Source organism: Arvicanthis niloticus, chromosome 26 (genome assembly GCF_011762505.2).
Source record: "Arvicanthis niloticus isolate mArvNil1 chromosome 26, mArvNil1.pat.X, whole genome shotgun sequence".
In the NCBI taxonomy this organism is placed as follows: Eukaryota; Metazoa; Chordata; class Mammalia; order Rodentia; family Muridae; genus Arvicanthis; species Arvicanthis niloticus.
This window is the reverse complement of record NC_133434.1, coordinates 31331639-31343088: the sequence shown is the minus strand read 5'-3', so window position 1 is coordinate 31343088 and position 11450 is coordinate 31331639. Positions and strand designations below refer to the sequence as shown.

Here is an 11450-nt window from a genome sequence, read left to right as displayed (position 1 = left end):
GCAACTGAGGGTCTGGTTGCCATGGAGAGCTGGAGCGCGTGAGCCCAGCCGCCCCTCTAGCCCCCCGCCCCAGCTCAGCCAACTCCCTCTCTGATTGGCCACCGTTATCTCATTATGCAAATCACTTGCGTAGACTCGCCCTGCTAGCTGTCTGACGTCACTAAGCTCGGGGGCTGGGGCTCGGGGCTGGGCTTGGCGCGCTAGGGCGGGAGCCAGGAGAGCTCTGAGGGGGACTCCAGTCGGACCCTGGCGCCCCGCCCTCAACCACGCCCATTCAGCCCCGCCCCGCCCCTCGCTCTCGGCTGGACCCCGCCCCCTGGGCAGCCCCCCGTCCTCGCAGGCGGGCCCCGCCCCCTCCCCCAGGCCCTCGCCAGCAGTCCAGGGAAGGGACGGCGGGACAGGCGGGACGCTCGGGAGGGCGGACGGGGCGGGGACATGGCCACGGCTCCCGGAGGGTCTGCGCCGCCCGCCGGCCCCGGCCCGCGCTTGGCTTTCAGCACCGCGGACAGCGGCGTCGGCATGAGCGGGTTGAACCCAGGTCCCGCGGTGCCCATGAAGGACCACGACGCCATCAAGCTCTTCGTGGGGCAGATCCCGCGGGGCTTGGACGAGCAGGACCTCAAGCCGCTGTTCGAGGAGTTCGGCCGCATCTACGAGCTGACGGTGCTGAAGGACCGGCTCACCGGCCTCCACAAAGGTGCGCGGGGTCAGCCCAGCCCAGCCCAGCCCAGCCCAGCCCCAATCCAATTAGAGCGCAGCCCAACCCAACTCCGGCCCCAAACGCAGGCCCAACCCCAGCCCTACCTAGAACCAGCCCGACTCCAGTTCAGCACCTGCCCCGCCTCAGTTTTGTTCCCTCCCGAGGCCCCAGAGCCCCAGAGCCAGAATTTTCTCTGTGGCATCCTTCTGAGCTTCACTTTGGTTCCCTAACACGTTCTTCACTCTAACCTCCAAATCCCTTGTCACTTCTCACAACCCAGCCACCCCCACCTCCCTGCTGGACCTCTCCACCATCCCTTCCATCAGACACCCCAAACCCTGGAATTTGGAAACTTATTCTACCTTCTAGCTCTGGAGTACCGGATCTCCTGACCCCTGGACCCATGGTTTTCCTGAACACACTCTCTCTCTGATGCCACCCTATTCAGGCCTCACGGCTCATACGTCTTGGATTTTCACTCCTCCTCCTGGCCTACAACTGCAAACCCTAGGGCCTCCATTTGACTTTTGAGTCTGACAGCCTTAAATACCCCATACCCAAATTCGCCTCTTCAGAATTCAGACCTAATTTATACAGTCCAATTCACCCCACCCCCGGGAGGCTCTCAGAGATAAATGCCTTCTCACATTTGACAATAACCCAGTATTCCGTATATTTTCCCCAGCACCCAATGCTTTTTACCTCTTCTGATAGCTGAACACCCACCCCCACCTCCCTGCTGGACCTCTCCACCATCCCTTCCATCAGACACCCCAAACCCTGTGTACCCTTCATCTTTGGTTTTCCCTATGTGAATACACTTTTTTTCCCCCTTTAATCCCCACTCCTGTGCATCTCTGCTTCCTCTCAATCCTCTTGATGGCTTCCTGTTTTCCTTTCTTTGCCATCAGGTCCCAGACCAGAGCACTCTCGGGGAGGGTCAATCTAGATGAGGAAGATGGAGATAGGGACTTTTCTCATCGCCCTTCCTAGGAAGACAGAGGCACCATGGTCCTGTCCAACCACACCCCTTTCTTCCTGTAGAGAAGGGAGGAGACTTGTTTACATGCAGAAAAGTCTGTCCAGGCTGAGCTGGAATAACAGAGCCAGAATCATATAATAATAATTTGAGGAGACATATCTTTATTTCCCCACTGGGAAATAATGTGGTTTCTGGATTTTTGTGGGGGAAGGGTCACCAACTATCCTCCATAATCTTCCTATGAGAGAAATAACAGGTCTTGGAGGGCAGATCCATTCTGAAGGCCTGTGAACTAGCATCAGACTGATACCTTTTTCCAGCTGGGAGAACCAGGGCATTGCTTGGCATACTAAAGTAGAGAGCTTTGAGAAAATGTCCATGAAAGAGCTAGGCTGTTTGAGTAGGGGTACGTCTTCCACCTTTGGGGGTGAGGTTACATTAAAGCCCCATAAGGACAAGACCACATCACCCAGACTTCTTCTAATGAAGCCCAACCCCCTGGCTGTCTTCTTGCCCAGTCACTTGTGGCATTTTTTTCTAGACAGTGAACTCAGAGGTTAAGCAATAAACCTCATCCTTGAAGGTAATCTTTAGAATAAAGCAAGCATGTGGAGTCATTGCAGTTCTCACTCAAACACTCTGTGTCTGAACTGTCCCCTCACTCTGTCTTCCTTTCCCAGTTAGCACTAATCCCTCCTGTTCATCCCTGAACTCCTCTGCCCCCGCGGCCACACTTCCCAGTGTCTCCATCCTTCCAGTCTTTCGACCTCTAAGCCAAGCAATCTCCATGGGTTCTTTTTGGTAGCACCTGGACTCCTAAGCCTTTTATAAAGCTCCCTTTCAGTCTGAGGACGTGTTATGGTTTAGTGGCAGAACAGTAATATATGAGAAACCCAGGATTCAGTGATTTAGTTCCCCCATGCACTTTATGCCTCTCCGAAGCAGATGTTGCCTGGTAAAATATGGAGGCAACTTGGAGGGTCTCTAGGTCAGCATCCCTACTCTCTTCCCAGCAACCACAACGACTTTAACACTAGCATGACTCATTTTCATTTTGATGGCTGAGTACTGAGGGAGACCGCCACAGTGCGTTGAAAACAACCCTCGCCTGGGAGTCCAAAGAGCCCCAAACTGTGACACAATCTCTGGCTTCAGTTGCCCTATTGATAGGACAAGACTGTCCAGAGAGTCTCAATAACCACAGTAGGCAATCCATCTGTCTTCAGGAGGCAGCTCCATAGAAGATGTCACTGAAAAATAAAGTAAAACACTTCCCATTTGCTTTCCTAGCCAGCTCTCTGAGTGGAGAACTGCACCAGCTCCGAATGGCTTCCCACATGCATGTGCCCTTCCTTTGCTCCTCCTTCCTCTACTCGAGAGGTCCGTTTTGAAAATACAGATCTTGTCATGTCACATCCCCAGTGAACACTCTCTAGTGGCTTCTCCATTGCTCTAAGAAAAGAGGACAAATTTTTTTTGAGGTCTCTAAGGCTACATGTAACCCAATGCCTACATTCCTCACGAGCCACTCTGCTCATACTTTTGAGACTTCTCCCATTCCAGCCTTCTATCCACTTCTCCAACGCACCACACTTTGGCTCAGTTTTCATTCCTCCCAAAGGGAATAATCACACTCCTCTTCTCACCTGGTTCTAAAGTTTTCACTGTTCCTGTTCTTGAGAACTCATGTTTTCTATTTTATCATCAATACTATTTGAACCTCATGTATGCCAGGCAAGAACTCTACCATTGAGTTACATCCCTGCCCTCCATGTCTTCTTGGAGGCAGTCCTCAACCCTTGGAGACAGACTCAGGTGCTCCTCACGACATCTAATCTCCGAGACCTCTCCATCTCTAACCCATCATAAGGCCCAACCGTAATAAGTAAGTATGGGATATCTTCAGGATGAGTGAAGTCTCAGTGAATATTGAAAAAGAAGAGAAACCTCCTTCGACGTTTTCTAGGAGACTGCAGATTCTGAAGCTGTCACCGTGGGGTAGTAGACTCTACTCGTTAGCTCAAGCCAGACTCCATCCTTGCCTCAATAAGTAGGGTTGTGTCAGAGGAGTCCAAGCTGGGTCGAAAATAGCCCTTTAAGAAGCCCTTTTGTGACAGACCAAGGTGTTGAATAGAATTAGGAAGTTTCTGGAATTTCCTACTTACAGGAAGCCCTTAAACCTGCACCAAGCCTTATTTAACTCCAAACTTAGGAAATGAAGTGTTGGAAAGTAGCTGACCTTCAACCTTTCATCGTCCTTCTTCTTCTTCTTTTTTTTTTTTTTTTTTTTTTTTGTTGTTTTTGTTTTTGTTTTTCTGCCACTTGGAACTGGACTGGGAAGGAATTGAGGCTGATCCCTGGAGACTATAAGTCTCTATCTAAAATAGATGGGTGTTGGAGAGGGGCAAGGTACTGCATTGTAGAAAAAGGCAAACCCGCTTAGGGAGTTTTAACCCTGACAGGACTTGTGGATGGAGTGGGAGGAGCTGTGCTGTGGGATTGAATGAGCACAGGACTGGATGTATGGATACATTTCTTGGACAGAAGGCCAGGAGAAAATGAGAGAGGGCCAGAGCTTGGGACATAGGTCCCAGACATGTGAAGGCTTTCCATCACAGAACATTTCCCAGGGCAGTATTCATGTTTATAGGATAGTGAGTCCAAGTTTATTAATTTACTTGGATCTTCCCAAGAAGAATGTTTAGTGGGTTTCAGAAAAGTCCCTGAGCCAAACTCTTTCTCCTCAGGCTGTGCCTTCCTCACCTACTGCGCCCGGGACTCTGCTCTCAAGGCCCAGAGTGCACTGCACGAGCAGAAGACCCTGCCAGGGGTAAGTCAACCAAGGTTGGGGGAGATGGGTGGGAGTCGCCTGAAGCTTGAGACAGTGTTCTACACTCTGTATACATGTCAAATCAGCATACAGGGTTGAGTTGGCACCAGCAGCTAGACACGACGTTATCTACCTAGGAAAGGGTTTACGTATGTGATCCTTGAACAAGTCAAGTCTCGTATTACACTCAGTCTTCTGGCTCAAAAAGGGGAGGGGGGCTCAAGACCAAGTGTTTCAATCTATCTTTTAAAAGAGATATCAGCGTTGTGAATTAGGTTAGAACTTTTCCATTTTGACTAAAATCATGGTTTCAGGTATCATTATCACTACTGTGAGCATGTATGTAGTGACATGTGTTCTCCAATCTTGTGCTCCTGGATGGGACTTTCCTGTGGTCTTTTTCCTGTAATACTTTTGGGGGTACCTTGACTCACCCAAATTGTCCTCACTCCATATTATAAAACACAACTAAAGTTAAAAGAAACTTCTTGATTTTAAAGGTACTTAGGATCTTATGATCTGGTATTAATTAATGGATGGTCACCAGCAAAGGAAAATCAGAACCTACCATTCATGTGATGGTGACAGTTAGGATCCAGCATGAGTTGCCAAGAGGAGACCATGGCTCCCAGCCTTAGTTTCTCCTATTTGAGGAGTGCTGGTCCAGAAAAAGAGATATTCAAATGTCATGAGTAGGCAAAGTCTGGGTCAATGTCCATTTTAGACTTAAGAAATCCACTGGTCTAGAAAGAGACCAAGATAGAATAAAGGCACAAAGACATGAAGCGTATCATGAGATGTGTTCAAATAAATTGCAGATGTATATCTGGGGAAGGAGGAATTTAATGGGATTCTAATCTGAAGACATCACCACATGATAATTAAAGATACGTGGCTTTAGTCTTTCAGACGTAGAGCTGAGTATCACCTATGTCTCTTCTACAATTCCTTCAATTCAAGCTTCAGTTTTCTCCTCTGTAGGGGATGGGTTGTACTAAGAACTTAGCTCATTGGGCTGTACTAAGGAAAGCCCCAGTAAATATGACGGTTGCCTTAAGATCCTGACAAAGGACTTGATTTTCTGTAGATGGTCCTAGATGTCAGGAACAAGATCAATTAGAATAAGAAACAGGTACCCACTTCAGCTTTGTTTTAAGAATTGGATCTTTCCAGAAGTTCACCAACTCTATGACCCTGGACAAATTTAAAACCTGAGTTTTTTCTGGACACACCTTTAATGCCAGCCCTGGAGACAGCAGCAGGCAGAGCCTATGTATCAGCTTGATACATAGACCAACCTGGTCTATGTATCAAGTTCTAAGACAACCAGGACTATGTAGTGAGACTTTGTTTCAAAAAATAAGATAAAACACCCGAGTTTCTTCATTATAAGATCTATAGGCATGTGAAGTACATAGCACAGCAGAATGTGAGCATGCGGTATGGGTTAGCTGTGGTAGTAGTAGCAGTAAGTGAAACAGAAACACTCGTGAGAGCTGTTGTAGAAAGCATTATTCATCTAACCGTGCGAGCAACCAGTTCCCGCTGCGAGCATAGGTGGCAAGACAAGCTGGAACACCTATGCAGGGAACGGTGTGGGTGTGGTAAAATTTCAGAGCTGGAAGGAACAGGTGGCTGTGAAGCTGTTGGGCCCACAGGGGAGGAGGATCTAAGAGAGTCTGGGCCAGACTGGGGCAGAATTCTGTGGAGGGCTACAGTTGTGGGTTGAGGGGAGTGCAAGACATGGAGATTTAGACTTTACCTGAAAAGCCTTGAGTAAATTAAGATAGGCTTGGGGGCCGGGGGGGGGGGACTTCCAAAGAAGTGAATAGTACCCATGGAGTTTTATAGGAATGGGCACTCCTTGGAAAAGGATGGTGAAGCCCTAGAGACGTGAAAGGATTCCTAAAGGAGAAAAGCAAAATAGTAATAACCAACAGTCACCAGTTCCAGTGTTCATGGCATTTTATGTGTGTCAAGTCATTTAATCCTTGGTGAAGAAGGTATTGATATTGGTACCCCCATCTTACAGATGAGAAGACTGAGTCTTAAAGTGAACTGCCCAAGTTCATATCATTGAGCCCAGTTAGTGTACTCACTTGCTCCACTATTTCATGAGCAAACTTGGTAGCAGACAGGGCTCTTAGTTTCCGGAGAGTAAGACAATCGAGGTCGTCTGCCCTCTACCATCTTTCCATGTGCAGACCTCCACTGTGGCCTGGCTTCCTCTGTTACTGCCAACATTGGCTTTATTCCCCCTTCTCAACTTAACAAAGTGAAAATTAATATTTAATTATCCTCCTAAATGAAAATCAATGGCACTGTTGGCTAGCCCCGGCAACATCTCTGCCATCAATCTTTCCTCTGCGCTTGCCAGGGGCAGCAGCGACTTTCTCGCCAGAGTGGAACAGGCAGGCGCCTAGCTTTCTGCAGGTACTGAGTCCTGGGCGTAGCTGCCACCTGCTGGAGAAGCAGGGTAAGACTTCTTTCTGCAGTTTTGCTGGAATCTGGCGGGACTGGAAGGGAAGGAAAAGCTTGTAAAAGCTGAGCGAATCCACAAAAAGAAACCCTGAATATTCACGGGAAATAGCACAGATTGTTCTGGAGTGAATCCTCTCATCTCCCCCTACCCCGTTTACCCACCGCCAGTCTCTGCCATCCATTAAAGCTTGGCTCTCTACTCAGAACTTCCTTCAAACTGCAGCCATCTGTCCCACCTGGCTCCTAAGTCCTTAAGTCTTTTCCCGATGACGCTGCTGTGCCCTGTTTCTTTGAGCCTCACACTAGTTCTAGAATCCTGAAGAGAATGAGGCCAACTTCATCCCCACGTCTGGGATTAGGAGGTTGGTCTATCTTCCTGTCCATGACCTCCCTTCTTTGGAGGAATCTACCCCTTCAGAGATTATGAAGGAGCCAGGTTCACAAATAGAGGCATGTGTTTGCTTGCACAAGTTGTGTCCCATGCAAAACAGCTCGGGAGAAGAGAGAAAACAGGACTTAAATCTAGTTACATTCTAAGGACCAAGTGATGCCCTCAAGAAGCTTCCAGCCCATAAGTAACTCATTGCACCATACTGGAGTTACACCTAAGCATGCACACCCCCTCAGGAGTGAGGAGAAAGGAGGGGGTTTTCAGAAAAGATACCATCATACGCTTTCTTCATATCCGAGTGTCTGGAAACCAAAGACCGAAGACCACTTCAGAAATTCCGAGGATAATGTGACAAGAGACAGGAAGATGTCCCCCAGCCAAGATGGCTGTGGCTGTCTGTGAGTGGAAAGCACTGTGTATGTTGGGAGCAGAGGAGACAGGTCACACAAGTTCTGACAGTCACTTGTGGGTGGATTTAAGAAGAGTTAGGGATGAAGTCTTAAAGATTACTCAGGCTACAGTGTGAAGACTGAGCTGAAGAGGGAGCAAGGGTGGAGCCGAGATAGGAGAACGTCCCTTCTGTGTAGGTGAATGGTGGAGCATGCTACCCTAGAGCTGGGGTAGTGGAGCCGTGGAGAGGGAAGGGATGGGCTTATGACATGCATATGGATTCTAGGGGCTCATGGCATCTGAGAGCAAGCTGGGTTAGAGGTGTGGCAGAACCCAGATGCTGAAGATAATGGTGCTGACGTTTGTCCCGGTGGCCCTCAGCAATGGTCACACTGATGAGGAATGCTGATAAACCCCCTTCCTAGGGAGAGGGGATGCTGGGTGAAGGATAGAATCAGCACAGGGCAACAAATAGCCCTAAGAATGGTGTTTCATAGTCTATCAGAGAAGTGGGCTAGATCTTGCTTCCTTTGTGCTTACCTGGACAACAGAACGGGGCCCTGTCCAGGTCTGTTGCCTCTGAACTCCCCCCCCACTCTTCCCCCCCCCCACTTCCTGGAGGAGTAGGGTGTTCTTTTCTCTCCCATGTTTCCAAGGCTGATTTCCCCTTCATGGCTCTGACAGACACGAGCTTGGAAAAACTCCTCAGGGAGCACGTGCTCAGCCAAGGCGAAGGCTCACCTGAATTCCCATGGCAAGTTTGTGGTTGAGGAGTCGGTGCCCCCTTTCCCTACGTGCACCCCAGCTCTTTCCCCTTCTCACAGCAGGACTAAAACAAGCAGGGTTGCCCAGTAGCTCTCATGAGCGGCAATTTCCAGACATTAGTAGCATACCTAAACCTCAGATGTTCCCTGTCATCCCTGCCTTGTAGGGCTGAGGCTCAGAGCCTGGGAAGCAGGACTCTCCAGTCCCTGAGCCAGAAACCTGAGAGTCAGCCCACATGTCCTCTTTTCCCCTAGGTCTCACCCTCAACAGAACTGTAGCTAATTCATTTGTCCTGGACATCTTTTGGGTCTGTCCATTTCCGTCTACAATGGTCCAAGTCTCTCCCACCTTCCACCTGCACTGACCTCCCTGCCTCTTCTCACCCCAATTCTCTCTCTGCACCATGACAACTCATGAGATGGTTTTGAAGACAAAACAGACAGGGCCACCCCCTCTCCTCCTTTTAAAGTTCCTCTCTGGATCCTCCTAGCATTTGAAATATATCCAAGTCAAAAATCCTTGACATGCATTTTACAGCCTGCCCTGATCTGGCCCCTTCCTACTTTTCAGTTTCACCCCCTTTCACCAAGACAAAATGAAAAGAAAACAAAACAAAAAAATTTTAAAAGCCAAAAAGACACAAGAGGCACACAAAAAGATGAAAGACACCTGGCATATCTGGTGTACCTACTACGACCTGGCTGTTAAAATTTCCACTGTAACCCGAAGTACAGGATTGTGGTTTCCCCTCTTGTGAGTGGAGATTCTGAGACTCAAAGACCTTCGAGAAGCTGCCATGGATGTAACTAGCATGTAACTGGCATCACAAGCATCATGTCCTTCAGGAGCTAGAGCCCTGGCTTTCTCAGATACGATGCTCTCTGTCTCTACTCTAGGCGTCTTTCAGCTGCCAGCCTTGCCTCTCCTACTAATTCTACCCACTCTGACCCACAAGGCCCAGGTCAAACAGTATCTCAATAGATTGTTTCCTGTGTCAGCCTCTCCAGCTGCTGCCAGCCTCACTCACAGCTCCTCACCTTGCCTGGTCCATTCGGCCTTGGTACCTCAGTGTCTCATTTGCATTCATGCCTTAAGAAGGGAGTTAAGTGTCGGAAAGAGGTTCAGCCAGTAAGCTACTTGCTGTGCAAACATGAAAACTTGAGTCTGATCCTCGAGAAGCCACTTACAAAGCCAACACCAATGATCCATTCCTGTAATCCCATGGTGGCAGGAAATTCCTTGGCTTGCTGGGCAGCCATTCTAGTTGAATCAGAGAACTCCAGGTTCAGTAAGAGATGGGATCTGAAAAAAAAAAAAAAAAAAAACATAGAGGGAGAGCTTGGGAAAGAGCACTGCTGCTCTTCCAGAGTACCCGGATTCAATTCCCGGAACCAACATGGAAGTTTACAACCATCTGTGACAACAGTTCCAAGAGACCTGGTACCCTCTTCTAGTCTCTGTAAACACACACATATATGTAGACAAAACACCTATACACACAAAATACAAATAAATCAACTCTGACCTTCACACCCCCACCCCCACACACCCCTACATACACATAGACAAGCACACAGTGTATTTATATATATATATAAAATCTCCCAGCAGTCAGTAGGCTAAGAGGCTAGCTTAGGCTATTAGCAAGTTCTAAGGACAGTCTACATAGTGAACCTCTATCTTAAAAGCAAATAAATAAATAAATAAATAAATAAATAACCATGGAGTTGCCCAGTAGGATGCAAAGATCACGAACATTACCATTAGGCAGACCTGGAGTGAACCCCAGAGTACCCACCAAATGAGCTTCTCTCATTTGCTCTCATTCTCTCTCTCTTGCTGTCCTAGACAAATACGTTTCTCTCCCTGGGCCTCAGTTTTTTCATCCGCAACATGGGGACAGCGGTACTACCTTCTGGAATGGTTAGAGGGATTTGAAGACATATGTATATGTCTTCATATATGTATAAAAAGTCCCAGGGGAAGGCTTGGCACCGGATGGGCTCTCAGAAATGGGGGGGCGTTATCTTTTCTGTGAGCCTATGAAGGGAGTCTCCATCTAAGCATCACCGAGGCTCACCACAGAGCTCAAAAGATATTGGCAGCATGCCTGACTGGCAGAAGGCATAGTCCTTGAGCCCCTGAGGACTGGACACTGGTGAGCTCACGTAGAATTTCATATGTATCATCTAATATACACTCTCCATCAAAAGGTCAGGTGGTTGGGAGGAGGAAAAGGAGCATCTCCCCAGAGCACCAATGAGTACCATCTCCCAGGAAACCCAGCCAGGAGCTACCATGGAAACCGTTGGTGTCACATGCGCTCGTCACTCTAGGCTCCAGAGAAAAATTCTCAGGTTCTATTTAAGAACTAATAAAATAATGATGGTTTTGCTCACTCTCAGTGACCCCCCCCCCCAGCCCGGGCTTCTGCCCATCTCCTTCCTCCTACCAGGCTTTCCTTCCTCCCCCAACCTCCTTTCTATCCCTTCCTTTCCTACCCATTCTCACCAGTAATTCTCTTTCTTTGCCCTTTTCTAGGTCTGTCTCTTACTTTCTCCCATAATTTCTGTCTTGCTGTGTTTCTTCATCTCTCTCATGTCTCTGCTCTCCATAGCTCTGTCTCTTGGTTTCTCCTCCACACTCACAGGTGGCCATGCCTAGGGACTGGTCCTGTCCTCCTGGTCCCTGGTCCAGGCCAGTCCAGACCTGTCCAGCTCGCCCTGATCTGCTTGGATTGATCTGTCATCCCCTCTAGACTACAACCTGAGTCCTGTCGGTGTCTCGGCCCCCACCCACAGCCTGGTACACTGCAGGTGCTCCACTACCAGAGGGTGGGTGTGTCAGAGCCTTGGGAGGGAGGGAGGATTACAATGGTTCAGGCTTGGACTGTTTTCCTTTCTTTTCTTTT

At 48.6% G+C, this 11450-nt stretch overlaps 1 protein-coding gene across 4 annotated transcripts in view; it reads left to right on the top strand.

Annotated features, from left to right (window-relative positions):
- The first annotated feature begins 368 nt into the window (after window positions 1–368).
- The window catches only part of Celf6 (CUGBP Elav-like family member 6), a 31297-nt gene continuing 20215 nt past the window's right edge, over window positions 369–11450 (top strand). For 2 of the 4 annotated variants that reach the window (XM_076925492.1, XM_076925489.1), the window contains exons 1-2: window positions 369–697; window positions 4430–4512. In XM_076925492.1, the coding sequence (XP_076781607.1) occupies window positions 436–697; window positions 4430–4512 (345 nt within the window). In that variant the 5' untranslated portion in view covers window positions 369–435. The remainder of the gene's footprint in view (window positions 698–4429; window positions 4513–11450) is intronic. The other 2 variants (XM_076925491.1, XM_076925490.1) reach the window with 2 other exon arrangements.